Source organism: Chlorocebus sabaeus, chromosome 19, assembly GCF_047675955.1.
Source record: "Chlorocebus sabaeus isolate Y175 chromosome 19, mChlSab1.0.hap1, whole genome shotgun sequence".
Classification (NCBI taxonomy): domain Eukaryota; kingdom Metazoa; phylum Chordata; class Mammalia; order Primates; family Cercopithecidae; genus Chlorocebus; species Chlorocebus sabaeus.
The window spans coordinates 6796627-6811524 of NC_132922.1; the positions used below are offsets into that span (position 1 = coordinate 6796627).

Consider the following 14898-nt stretch of genomic DNA (forward strand, 5'->3'; position numbering starts at 1 on the left):
GCTGGTGCCCTGAGGGGAGTGCGCCCTCCCCGTAACAGCAGGGCCAAGTTTCCTCTGGGGCCAAGCTCCCTCCTGCTGCCTGGCTCTGAACACATCACATCTGGTACATGGGAACCAAACACAGAGACTCGCAGACACTGGGCAGGTGTGTGTGAGAACACGGGTGGTCCCGGGGAAAGCAAACCACATCCATGCTTCCTCGAAGTGTGTCTTTAACATTTATTGACAGGGTTTCCCACAGGGTCTGCAGTCAAAGAATCGCTGAGCCACGTTTCCTCGAGAGACGGTGCGTGGCATGGGCGCCTTGCTGCTGCCCCGGTCCCAAAGCTTCTCCTGTAGGGTTGTCGGCTACAGGAACCTTATCCCAGCTCCAAACTGGACGCCATCACATATCCTAAAAAAAAAAAAAAAAAGGGGGGGGAGAGATCAGATGCGGTGGCCGCTCCGCCAGCCCTGCCATCTTCACGACTCAGTGAGCATGCGCCCCTCAGAAGGCGCCACCTCCGCTTCCTCCTCCTCCTGCCGCCTTCCTGCCTGGCTGCCGGCCTCACCCTCACCGGCCCCGGCTGCTTCCTCCTTTGCTGGTTAAGAACCTTCACCAGCTGGTTAAGCCCTTGGAGAATGGAAAAGGAAAAGAAGGAGAGACCCAAATCCTCCTGCACTGCTCCCTCCTCACCTCCTTCACGTTCCCCTCTCCTGACGGGAGGACAGAGGGCCAATGAGAGGAGGAGCAGGGAGGGAAGGAGCAGGAAGGACAAGGTGGGTAGAGTGAGAATGGGGGAGAGGCAGGTAGACAGAACTTAAGGTCTGCCCAGCCCCCAGAAGGTCCTGGGGCTTAGGAAGCCAGCAGTACCCACAGCCCTACAGGGGTTTAGCCTGACCACCTCTTAGACCTGCTCCTGAGCCCAGGAAGGAAGGATGCGAAGGTCACATTGGTTGCCATATCTGTTATGAGCTGACCCTTTGCAGGTGTGGCTCCACTCCTTCTTACGGTGGTAAGAACCTGCTGACAAACCACCAGGCCCATTTTCAGAGAGGAGCAAATAGGCTCGTCACACAGCTGAGAAGTGGCAGGGCAGGACTCCGGACCCAGCTCAGGGGCGCACCCACAGGCCTCGCTCCTTCCAACACACGGCCTGCCTCAGCCTGGCTGAGGACGCACAGCTGGGGGGCAGTCTGTCACTCTGACAGCACGCCTGCAGCAGCTCTGTCCGCCTGGAGCCTGTGCACGGGGCAAGGCCAATGATGCCCATTTGGGACAAGGTGGGCCTAACTTAGGGACCTCAACTTCCAGGGAAAATGATATTCAGAATCCCACACAGCTGCTGCCAGGGCCAGGGAACACAGCCTTTTTGCAAGCTGTGGGCGATTTCTAGAAAAGACTGGCCAACAATAACGGCTCCTTTATTCACATTCCCGTGCCCTCGCCCAAGCTGAGGATTTGCAGCACGTGAGCACTGGCAGCGAGTCTTCCTTTTTCAACCTGACTCTGAGCAAGAAGACACAATATCTGATCCGTGAAGAGATTCAACACAGATACTCATGAATGTTGCACTGGCCTCCTGCAGGATGAAGGGTGCTTAATAACCAACCCCAGCAGTGCAGTCCTCTCACCAGAAGCCAGGCCTGCGGCCCCTTTGTGATTACAGTAAGCCACACCCATGGCCTTAAACCACCACAATACACATCAAAGCCTGGGCTGCATTTGTACCATTTAGTTGTGTTCAGATCTGTTTTTATATTGTACACTCTTGGCTCCTTCAAACTAGTCTATACCTACATTTGCTACTGACAAAAATGTCTGAACATAAGCTATGAGCTAAAAAGGAAGTCAAGCTCTTGGCATATACAATTCAGAAAACAAGCAAGCATTCCAATAAAGGCCCGTTCACTCTAAATACAAACAGATTCAACAACTTCACAAGCATCGGTTTATGCTCAGAGACCACATAAACATGTCACAGAACAAAACACCCACTGCGAACATGCAAAGCAGTGCTGCGAAGTTCCACGAGACCAGGGCAAGCCAGCCTTGCCATCCTCCAGAGACAGCCACAAACATCCACCTTCTGCTGGGCGTCCTCTCCCTCCCCTATGGCCGCTGTCTTGGTGCAGGGCTCCCAGTCATCTCCCACCTTCTTCTCACTCAGAACTGCCGGTGCCAGCACGGGGTCTTGGAGTCTGATGTTCAAAGGTTTCTGAAGAACTTGGAATCTGAGGCTGAAGGCCAGGAAGCACCCAGCACGGGGTCTTTAGGAAGGTCATGCCAACAGCACCCTCAGCACCTTGCACCCCATCTCCCACCACATGGCAGGAGCCTCTCCACCGGGCTCTCACTTCCAACACCAGGTGCTGCTCTAGTCATGGGGACCTTGGCAGTGAACAAGACAGATGAAGTCCTGAGCTCAAAGACCCTGGCACGTACCCAAGGGGGTAAAGGCCAGTGGGGCTGGAAGGCAGAGGCGTGAGAGCTCAGGGCCTGGGCCTCCCCACACCCCTTTCTGTTCCCATAGGATGCGGTTCTGCCCGGCGCCCGCTGACACTGCACACCTGCACAGCTTTGCTCCTGCCTTTGTTAGCCGGGAGCACTGTCCCAGCGTGTCTTCTGCAAGCACCTGGCTGGCTGTCCTCCAAGAAGATTCAGCTCAGGTATCCGCTCCAGGGGGCCCTCTCGGTGCCCTCCCCAACAACCGAGATGATCCACTTTCTTGTCTTCGCGCTGCTAACTGTGAGCTGCTCTCCTAGGCGAGCCTGCCTGATTCAGCCCTGCATCTCCAGAGACTGAACGCCTAAGACACGCACTGACAAACGCTGTTAGATCCCAGGCACAGTGGGGCCACAAATCACTTGTGGCATAACATTTAGCAAACATCTCAAAACTGTTTCCTTCTTTATGAATGTCTGAAGTCCTATTTACAGTGTGCCCGCCTCAGTTATGCGAGAAACCTGTGGATAATTTCTACACACACGATGCCCCACCTGCCAGCTACCTAATTTTAGAAATGAAGATCAAACCTGGCAACCTCACTCCAACTTTACGAGATTCCAATATTGATGACCGACTTCAAACGGGGCCTCACACCGAGCGAAAATGTCTTCCACACTCGGGGTGCCGGGCTGACCCGTTCGGAGCTCACTGTCCTTAATAAACATCTGCTGAACAGCTGCCACCTGGCCTGGGGGCAGAGGCGCTTCCTTACAGCCTGGTCTTTACATGTCACATGCTTAGTATGCTACTTCCTCCCAGAAGAAACTGTATTTTGAAATTAATCTCTGAAACGTATTTTTTAGATTTAACCTGAAGAGACAGAAGTAAAGCTGAAAGGTAAATGTAACCACTTTATATGAAAATTATTCCAGAAAGGGTCAATTCAGCAGAGCGCCTAAAAGCCGCGTTGACTTCTCAGGGCACACTGACCCCCAGTGGCTACAAAGAGCACTGCAATGGTGGTGACGGCAGCGCGCTGCTCAGACCCTCCCTGCCGGAGACGTGCACAGTGGCGGAGACGTGCACAGTGGCGGGTCCCAGAGCAGGAGGGCGTGTGTCAGAGAGCGGTATTGAAAGCTTCCCTGGCTCCAACGCCCCTCGAGCCCCGGGCCTGCAAAGTCAACCACTCAAAACCACCCACTTAAGCCAGGTGTTGGCGCAGCAGCGTCACAGTGCCTCTGGGGCTACCTGCAAGGATGCAAATGAGCAAGCCCAACACTCCGTGGGCACAGGGAATAAGGGCTTCGTAGAAAGAAACCTGCAAAACCAGCCTGGTCTGCTGAAGACGGTAACGGCCTGGAGTTACCTAATAACGCAGAGTCTTGCTCTAGAAAAAGGTGCCCATTTTTTCACTTTATTATCTCCAAAATCAGGGTACATCATCCCATCTACAGCTTGTCACAAACTGCCTGTCAGGTGGTGGCTGCACCGAGATGATGTGGAGCGGGAGGGGCAACACCTCCCACAGGAACCCTTATGTGAGGCGCTGGCCACGCCGGGTGTATCAGCAGCAGAGCAGCCCAGGAAAAATCACCACTTCCCAACCACAGGCCAGGCGGTGCGCCTGCAGTAACTCACCGAGTTCTCCAAACTGCAACAGTCACCATCATTATTGTCCATCCTCTGGGCATGACAATGGACACCCAGAGAGGTTTCGTGACTCATCCCGGGCCGCACAGCCACACAGAGTGGCCAAGCTGGGCCCCAAGCCGGGGTACCTGGGCTCCCAGGCACACACGCATGCAGCCTGTGTGACTACACCCTTTCCAGCTCGGGCTCTGTGTGGAGAACAGGTGAGGCGTGGAGGAGAGTGGGAGCAGCCACCGCCATCTCTGAAGGCACTGGAAGGCCTTGTCATCACTAGGGAGCCGCAGCAGCCTGGCAGCCCCTGCCGTGTCCCCAGATGCAGAGCAGATGCTGAACAGCCTTCTGGCAAGAGCGTAAAGAGCAGATTCCACTAAAGCAATAACCGTAAAGGACCTGAATGACAGATGCAGACTGCACCTGAGAGGCGATGCTCAGAAACACTTGCGAATGCGGCTCCCCTTTACAAAGCACCACCCCCTAGGTGCTGGTGCGGAAGACAGGGCGAGTAAAAATGATACAGCATTTCCTTCAACTAGCACAAACTACATTTAAAACTGAGTTAAGGCTCCAACAGCACCACCATTTGGTGGCAACATAAAGGTAGACACGAGAATGAAGAGAAAAAACAGAGGCTGGGGTGCTGTGAATGCATAAACAAAAATAAGAGGCAGTATGAACACTGTTGTGGACTGAACGTTCACGTCCCCCCAAGATTCACATGCTGAAGTCCTAACGCCGACAGGATGGTGTTGATACCCAGAGGCAGGCCTGTGGGAGGTGCTGAGGTGCAGACGAGGCCATGAAGATGAGGCCCTCGTGCTGGAATTAGCGGCAGCATAAGAAGAGGCATCGGGGCACTGGCCTGCACTCTTCCTCCTCTGAGTGCGGACACAGTGGCAAGGCTGCCATCTGCGAGCCGGGAAGAAAGCCCACCAGCAACCAATCTGCCAGCACCCTGATCCTGGACTTCCCAACCTCCAGAACGGGCAGAATATGAACATCTGTTGTTTAAGTCACCCGTAAATACTCCATGGTATTTTGCGATGGCAGCCTGAGCTGACTGCCATACACTCTAATGAAAGCACATCTGGATCTCTTAAAATGTACACAAAGCAGCTGCGTGCGGCGGCTCATACCTGTAATCCCAGGACTTTGGGAGGCCAATGCAGGCAGATGGCTTGAGCCCAGGAATTCGAGACCAGCCTGGGCGGGCAATGTGGTAAAACCCTATCTCTACAAAAAATACAAAAATTAGCCTGGCGTGTAGTCCCAGCTACTTGGGAGGCTTAGGCAGGAGGATCCCAAGTGACCTGCACTTGAGCCCAGGAGGTCAAGGCTGCAGCGAGCCATGATCAGGCCACTGCACTCCAGCCTGGGTGACAGAGAAAGACCCAGTCTCAAAACAAACAAACAAACAAACAAACAAACAAACAAAAAACATGCCGGGCTTGGTGCCTCACGCCTGTAATCCCAGCACTTTGGGAGGCCGAGGCAGGCAGATCACGAGGTCAGAAGTCTGACATCATGCTGACCAACATGGTGAAACCCCGTCTCTACTAAAAATACAAAAACTTAGCCGGGCGTGGTGGTGCATGTCTCTAATCTCAACTACGCAGGAGGCTGAGGCGGGAGAATCACTTGAACCTGGGAGGCAGAGGCTGCAGTGAGCCAAGATCATGCCATTGCACTCCAGCCTGGGTGACAGAACGAGAGTCCGTCTCAAAAAAAAAAAAAACTTTTTACACAATGCATGTAAGAAATAGAATGTGTTTCTATAACTGTTTAAATAGCCCTATACCATATTCACCCATGGAACATTTAGTGAATCTTTCCTCAATAAAATAAGGGGTGGAGAAAAGCCAAGAAGGTGGGTTCCTCCACTGCAGAGAGGGGTTCTCAAGATTGACTCCTCTGTGGTCAGGAACAAAGCTTCACTCACCCTAACTTTCCTAGAGTCCCTGGCCTGCAAAGTCAACCATTCAGAACACTGCCTTCTGTTTTCAGCACACAGGAACCGTGTCACCTGCCAATCCCTCCAGCCGGACCCTCGCAGGGGCTCCCCCTCCCCCGGAACAACAAGCTCAAAGCGCCTGAGGGGGCGGGTGGGAGCGCTTCACACTTGCTCCTCCAAACTGGATGAAGAAAAACCCACTGGGGGAAAATACATGTGTTTTCATTATTTTGCTATTTCATTTCTCTTAAAATCTTGAAGCTTAAAAGTCACTGATGAAATTAACCATGTCCAAAACAAAATAAAATTACTGGAGAGTGGGATGTGATTGTGGAAAATAATTCCCAACACGTACCTGTCGCCCGTCTGTACTCCCATGGGGATGCAGTAATTAAGTTCCAACCGAGCGATGTTGCCAAGCCTGAGGACGATCCCAGCCCCGTACGACCAGCGGATGCACTCAGCCAGCTTACGAATGTGAGCTTTGGGGCCCTCCCCTGACAAAAGAAAGCCATGTGAGCAACAGTGCATGCCCGTCCTTCCAAGCTCTCCCAGCTCTCCCACACAAACCCTGGCTCCCCACTGCTGGGCCCTGCCGTTGTTTTTAAAGCCAGGCCTACAGATTAAGGAGGATGCATGAAGTGAGATTAGGACCCACGGCAAGAGAGGACTTGGAACCATACTTACTCACAGCCAGAACAAGCCACGCCCTCTCAATTCTTTGGGCCTGGCATATTCTGCTGCCTCTGCTTAGAACGACTCTTCCCCATCCCCTGACCACCTGGGAAGCCCCACTCTGAGTCTCAGCTTGGAGACTTCCATGCCTTCTAGGAAGCTTTCCAGGCACCCCTAGCACCCAGGCATCTGCTGGGAGTCTCTTCTGGACCTGAGCTGCCGGAGGAAGGCACCCAATCCTACTCAGCTCTGTGGCCATCATGACTTGTGTATTAAATAAACAGATTTTTTTTCATAAGGGCATTAGATGATTATTTTTCTTGTATGCTTCATTCGCTCAACCAACCATTTAATGCTGGGCACTATATTAGGTGTTGTAAGAATTTGTTTCAAGTATGGCACAGTCTCTAGCCTTAATGACTATGTAATCTAAAAAGACAGACACGGCCTGGTGCGGTGGCTCACGCCTGTAATCCCAACACTTTGGGAATCCAAGGCGGGGTGGATCACGAGGTCAAGAGATCGAGACCATCCTGGCCAACATGGTGAAACCTCGTCTCTACTAAATACAAAAAATTAGCCGGGCATGGTGGCACGTGCCTGTAGTCCCAGCTACTCGGGAGGCTGAGGCAAGAGAATCACTTGAACCCAGAAGGTGGAGGTTGCAGTGAGCCGAGATTGCGCCATTGCACTCCAGCCTGGCCACAGAGCAAGACTCCACCTCAAAAAAAAAAAAAAAAAAAAAAAGACAGACACCTCTTTGTAGACAGACACCTCTTTGTATACTGTGCCTTTAAACATGAAAACAACTGTACTACAATGGTTCCTGAATAGCCCAAGTTTTACCATAGTTGAGGTTGCAGAGGTTTCCTGCGTTGAGAAAGAAGTGTGTTCGGAAAAGTTCTCCAAAACCGCCCTGGCCTGGCCGGAACGGTAACGGGGTGTAGAGGTGCAGGCCGCCAGCCCAGTACGCTTCTCCACCTAGGTAGTCTCCTAAGCAAGGGAGGGGTGCAGAACAAAAACAAGGTCCGGCAAGGTTAAAATCGCGTGAACTTCCCACAGTTTACAGAAGCAAGATTTCTGTCCCGTACACAACGCCACACAGTGCTTGAGTCTGCAAGCAGCTGTTCTTCTCATTCCTGCTACTGATGGCCTCATTTTAAATAAACTTTCTTTTTCTCCTGGTTTGTTTCGGACCTTGATTTAACTGAGGAGGCAAACAAAGCCAATGTCGTTGTGGAAGGAATGCGCTCTGTCATTCATCGGATCTGTGAAATGCTTTGAAGAAGTGAGTTTCATGACAATGACTTTATCCACAAATGTAGGTGACCAAATCGCTTCCACTTGCAAATGAAATGCATTATTTTGCCAAATTTTCGAGACCGCAATATAGACACAAAATGCAGAAAGTGCCTCTGCAGTGTGTGGAGACAGCTGCACACAATTAATCAAAAGGCAGAGACTGCCTGCCGCCCACTGCACAGCGAGACCGGCTCTGGCTCCAGGTCTCCAGAGAAGAGATGATTCTCAACGGTTCATGACCACTGGGATTTACGTTACTTTGGCCAAAATTTAAGCCTATCCACTGAGAGCATGTATTTGCATATTTCTAAACATGCTCCTGTCCATTCCCTTTTAAACTATAAAGCAACAGAAAACCTCCAACACAAAGGTTTATACTTTGTTGCAAAATACGATTTATAAAAGTGTCTTAGTCTCCTGCAATACAAAATGACAGACCATGAAATGGGAAAATACTGAGGTCTTCAAGATTAACTTCAAGGAATGAACTGTTGATTCATTTAAAGACTTCAGTTCCTCACAATCCAGAGGAAGAAGGAAAAAAAAGATACCAACATCTCCTTAATCCCTTTCAAGACTAGAGCTCTGAAGAGAACAAAGAATGAACAAATTACAGGAGAACAACCTTGTTTTATTGTTTCCCAGAAACCGCTCCTTCTCTCTTTTCTCAAATAACTGATTTTATTCTGATCATAAAAATTAAATATACTCGTTGTAGAACATCTGATCAACATAAAGAGAAAAAAATGAAAGTATTTTAATTTCTACCATTCAGAGATAAACAGCTAACATCCTAATGTCCTTTCTTCCAGTGGATTATAATGTAAATGTAAAATCAAATAAGCCAGCCAATAAAATGTGGCTCATTTTATACATATATATATACACGCACAGTTTCTAGTCCTACTTTTTTTCAGTTTTAATATATTGTAAACACTTTCTCCTAATGCTTTCTCTTCCTTGAAAATAGGATCTTTATGCCTGAATAACAACATAGATGGACCAATATTTAATGATCTATTTCTCTTCTATTGTCATACTGGTTGCTAACTCCTTTATCATGGACGTTAACCTATGACGAGTTTCCTGGCATACACACGTATTTTGTTAAGCTTTTATTGTGTATACATATAGCAAAGTATACACATCCTCAGTGTACAGCTCAATGAATTTCTGTATGTGAGACACACCTGCCCAGCGAGCACCAGGACCAAGAAACCAAGCACACCCCACACGCAGGCCTTGCCCTCCGTGCTAACCACCACCTGCCACCTGCGCCACATGCAGCCACTGCCCCATCCTCTCACAGCAAAGGCCACCTCACTTGCCTCCAAGCTTCATACACGGGATCTTCCAGGAGGCATTCCTCTGGATCCAGCCTTTCCCCCCAACATGTTTCTGAGACTTGCTCATTCCATCATTCAGTTGGTGGCTATAACTTGTTCTTCCTCATTACAGTGGAAGATACCACTAACTATCTGACTGTTTCCTACTGTGGATGGGCATTTCAGTTTCCAGTTCCCAGCTGGGGCTACCATGAATAGTATTATTAACAATTCTAGCACATACATATTTTAGGGCTCTTGATACATCAAACTGCTTTCAGAAAAAAATTATAGCAATTTACATCCTTGCCCACAGAGTGTGGCCAACCACACGGAGGTGGTGAGTGGAACACCAGCGTGCTTTACTTCTCAGGTAGGTAAAGGCTCAGCTCTCATAGACTCGGTATATCACACTTGCTTATAATAAACAAATGAAATAAAACCATCAAAAACTTCCGTTCCTTTTCTTAAAAATTACACTCTAATGAAGCACTCTAAATACAAGTGAAAAGAAATAATCTATACTTTGGACAAAAATGCATGCTGAGTGCAGTCGTTGCATATAATGACATAAAAATGGAAGCAACAAAGGTGTTGAAAATTTTAACAAATCCTAGGCGCAGTGGTTCAGGTCTCTAATCCCAGCATTTTGGGAGGCCGAGGCGGGCAGATCACCTGAGGTCAGGAGTTCAAGACCAGCCTGGCCAACATGGTGAAACCCCGTCTCTATTCAAAAATACAAAAATTAGCCAGTCGTGGTGGCTGGTTAATTTAGCTACTTGGAAGGTTGAGGCAGGCGGAATCGCTTGAACCTGGGAGGTAGAGGTTGCAGTCAGCTGAGATTGCACCACTGCATTCCAGCCTGGGCGATAGGGCGAGACTCCCTCTCAAAAAAAAAAAAATTTAAGAAAATCAGGGGAGAATGTTTAAGTGTGGAATGGTGTTTTAAAGTTTCCATAGCATGTGGAGATACCTCGATGGATGTTGCATGTCAGAGACAGTTCCAGGGCTGTAAATGAGACAACCTTCCCAGAAAGCACAATAAAGCCCTAAAAACACTAAAAATCCTTGGATCTGGCAACTTCACATCTAGAATTTCATATTAATGTAAAACTTGGCCACGTATGGTGGCTCACGCCTGTAATCCCAGCACTTTGGCAGGCCAAGATGGGCAAATTACGAGGTCAGGAGTTTGAGACCAGCCTGGCCAACATGGTGAAACCCCGTTTCTACTAAAAAAATACAAAAAAATTAGCCGGGCGTGGTGGCAGGCACCTGTAATCACAGCTACTCAGGAGGCTGAAGCAGGAGAATTGCTTGAACCTGGGAGGCAGAGCTTGCAGTGAGCCGAGATCGCGCCACTGAACTCTAGCCTGGGCGACAAAGTGAGACTCCATCTCAAAAAAAAAAGAAAGAAAAAAACACACAAACTCAATGTCCAAAGCTTGGGATTTGGTCTTTAAAAAGATAATAGTGTGTCATAAGACAAAACACGCCTCCATTAAGATGATAAACTTTCTCTCTCTCATTCCTCACGGGGGAAATGCAAAAGGGCTCGGCCACTCTGGAAGCTCGCCTGGCAGCTCCTTACGAAGGAAAGGCATGCTCTTAACATGTGACTGAACAACTGCACTCCCCGGCATTTACCCAGCTGATGTGACACCTTTTGTCCGGAGAAGCTGTCCACAATAACCTGCACACACACGTTTATAGAAGCTTTACTCATCACTGCCAAACACTAGAAGCAACCAAGCTGTCCTTCAGCAGCTGCATGGATAAACAAATTGTGATACCTCCAGACAAAGGAATATTATTCAGCAATAAGAAGAAACAAGCTATCGGGTCCCAGAAAGACATGGAGGGACCTTAAGTGCATATTACTACAGAAAAGAAGACAACTTGAAAAGGCTACAAACTGTATGATCCCAACTCCCAAACTGTCTGCAAAGGGCAAAACTCCATGGACGGTTCAAAGACCTGTCGGTTCCAGGGGTCTGGTGGGAGGGATGAAGGGAGCCCAGGATTTTTAGGGCGGTGAAGCCACTTTGTGTGATCCCGGAATGGTGAACGCAGGACATCATGCATTTGTCAAAGCCTACAGAAGGTACAACACTAAGAGTGAACCCTCATGTAAACTGCGGCCTTGAGTTAATAAGGTATCATATTGCTTCACCAATCCTAACCAGTGAAGCATCCTAACACAAGGTGCTAATCAGAAAGGAAGCTATGCGGGTTACACAGGAACACTGTACTTTTTGCCCAACTTTTCTGTAAACCTAAAACTGCTCTAAGAAATTAAGCCTATTAACTAAAATGTAATTATAATATGTCAATAATATGAAATATGTAGCTGTTAAAAATGGCATTTACTCTCATAAAAATATACTGTTATATTGTTATGAGAGGTGGTGAGAAAATGAGTTTAAAAATAATACATAGGGGCCGGGCGCAGTGGCTCACTCCTGTAATCCCAACACTTTGGGAGGCCAAGGCAGGCGGATCACGAGGTCAGGAGTTCAAGATGAGTCTGGCCAACACAGTGAAACCCCGTCTCGACTAAAAAATACACAAAAAGTTAGCTGGGCATGGTGGTGGGCACCTGTAATCGCAGTTACTTAGGGGGCTGAGGCAGGAGAATTGCATGAACCTAGAAGGCAGAGGTTGCAGGGAGCCAAGATTGTGCCACTGCACTCCAGCCTGGGTGACAGAGCGAGACTCCATCTCAAAATAATAATAATAACAACAATAATAATAATAATAATATGTAGGGGCCAGGCACGGTGGCTCATTCCTATAATCCCAGTACTTTGGGAGGCTGAGGCAGGTGGATCACAAGGTCAGGAGTTTGAGACCAGCCTGGCCAATATGGTAAAACCCCATCTCTACTAAAAATACAAAAATTAGCTGGACGTGGTGGTGGGCACCTGTAATCCCAGCTACTTGGGAGGCTGAGGCCAGAGAATCGTTTGAACCCAGGAGGTGGAGCTTGCAGTGAGCCGAGATCACGCCATTGCACTCCAGCCTGGGCAACAGAGCGAGACTCCATCTCTAAAATAAAATAATAATAATAATAATTTGTAAACAAAACAAAAGGAAGAGTAGGAAGCACATGTCAAACCTGCAGGGAACAGACAACAACATGTTTATCCATGTTCTCTCTGGGCAGGATTGCGGGTCATCTTCATAGAGTTTTTGCTTCGATATATTTTCTCATTTTCCTACAATTATCTCAATAAATGTTCTACACCTGCTACATGATAAATTCTGTGGTAGGTGCTAATTCCACCACCGTGAAAGAGGAACGTCTATTATTGCCAGAAGCTAATAACAGGTACATGGTTTCCGAGGTGAGATGTGAGCCCTTCTAGCCTTGGCACCACGACGGGCAAGGACAGACCTTCACTCTGTGGCCCGATGCTGTGCATGCTGAATCCGCGGACGCTGGTTGGTCCCCCGAGGTAAAACCTAGGACAAAACGGCACAGGTCAGAGGAAAGTCATGAGGTGAGAAACGACATGACACACGGAATGCGCAGTGCAGGAAGCACACGTCTGACTCACATGTGGTACTGGATTATTGACAGCATTTTCACAGGCAAACCCTTTGAGAAAGACCAGGAGGTGTACACTACAGGAGAATTTCATAAAAATCTCAACCCCTAAGGAGACGCTGCAAACTTTGGAGATGCAGGTGAGACACAAGACGCAAAGAAAGACACTAGGAAAGAGGGGCAGGGCAAACAGTCCGTCACAAAGGAACCATCGCTGTCTGTGAGGATTCATGGCGCAGTTCCTTTTCACGGCAGGCCTCCTACTGGCTCTCAGTGTGATATTAAGCGAAGAAGAGCAGGATACAAATTATTTAATAGTATAATCCCAATATTACAAAAAGGGGGGCTATAATACTAGAAACAGACCAAAAAAGAATTCTTGTTAGGTTTATAATTTTTAAATATGAGCTTCTCTTGTTCCCTAACGAACTGGATTAACACACTCTCACCAACCATATCTGAATAATATGAAAAGCATGAATTAAAAATTAATTACACAAAAACCCATCCACTTTCTGAAAAATTGAACAGCATATTAGAACCCGATTTTAGATCATGATAATTACTAAAAAATGAATTTAAATGACAACAGAAATTCTGTGTAATCTTTCCAGCCAAGAGGCAGCCAAGGACACAACCCCAGCAGGTGCCCTCAGAGCCCTCTGACCCTTGAGGCCGCGGGAGGCTAAGAACACCCCGCAGGTCTGAAACAGCACAAAGGGAACAGGACGGGGCTTTTTCTGGTTTTCCTACCACATAAAAGCCTTTATGAATTTTTTCATCTTAATTTGAGTTTTAAAACCTATAAATGTGTTTTTACTACTTGGGATTTATAAGCAAGGCTTTTCTGAATACCCCATCAATATGAATTGCAAAAACAAACAGCAAGCTTCATTTTTAAAGAAATGATAAATCAGGCCAGGCGTGGTGGCTCGCGCCTGTAATCCCAGCATTTTGGGAGGCTGAGGTGGGCAGATCACCTGAGGTCAGGGGTTAGAGACCAGCCTAGCCAATATGGTAAAACCTCGTCTCTACTAAAAATACAAAAATTAGCTGGGTGTGGCGCTGGGTGCCTATAGTTCCAGCTACTTGGGAGGCTGCGGCAGGAGAATAGCTTGAACCCAGGAGGCGGAGGTTGTAGTAAGTCGAGATCGTGCCACTGACTCCCGCCTGGGCGACAGAGCAAGACTCTGTCTCAAAAAAAATACATAAATAAAATAAAAAAGAAATGATAAATCACACATTTGAATTCAAATGATCCACGATGCACATAACATAACGAGTGAAACGGTTCTGCCTGCTGCATCCCGGGCTCCAGGGTGCCCCAAGCTCCGGGGTGCCCACTGTCACTGTTTTGGTGGCTGGCTTCCCAGGCCCTTGGTGCTACACCTGCATGCATCCTGCAAAGGGATCCACTAAACATATTCATGCGCAAAATGTCAACTTATGAACACATATCTCCTTATTTTTAATAACTACATAGATCTGGAATGGTTGTGCTAGAATGTCATCATTTCCCTACTGGGGAACTTACATAAGGCAGTTTCAAATTCTTTGCTACTTATCAGCAACGCTACAGTGGACATCCTTCTACACATAAATCTTTACACACTTAGAAAAGTACTTTGTCAATTAGATTCATGGAGTTTTGTGAAACTGTTAGGATCCGGAGTTTATAAATCTAAAATTGTTCTACCTCCAAACCACCATCCAAAAAGGCTGTACCAGTACATTTTAACTAATGCAGGGTTGAAAAAAAAGGTTTTCGCCCTAGAGGACAATGATTAGTATTTCGAAGCAACAAGTACAAGTTCATACCCTGCTGGCAGGGGTATAAATTGCTGTAAGCTTCCTAAAAGCAGTACCCAGCAATACTACGAGTTCTACTTTGAGGGAGTAATTCCACAGAAAATAAAATAAACAACAAATTATCTTAAAAGCTATTATTCAGTGTTATTTATAAAAATCACAAATTAAAAACAAATGAAATATCAAAAAATACACGGTAGGCTAAAAAGTT

General features: G+C 47.8%; 1 protein-coding gene across 1 annotated transcript in view; it reads right to left on the reverse strand.

The window, feature by feature from the left end:
* Positions 1-205: 205 nt before the first annotated feature.
* The window catches only part of SAMM50 (SAMM50 sorting and assembly machinery component), a 42287-nt gene continuing 27594 nt past the window's right edge, over positions 206-14898 (reverse strand). The window contains exons 12-15 of the mRNA XM_038007343.2: positions 12726-12793; positions 7548-7694; positions 6382-6523; positions 206-394 (exon numbers count right to left, since the gene is read on the reverse strand). Coding sequence (XP_037863271.1) covers positions 349-394; positions 6382-6523; positions 7548-7694; positions 12726-12793 — 403 coding nt within the window. The 3' untranslated portion in view covers positions 206-348. The remainder of the gene's footprint in view (positions 395-6381; positions 6524-7547; positions 7695-12725; positions 12794-14898) is intronic.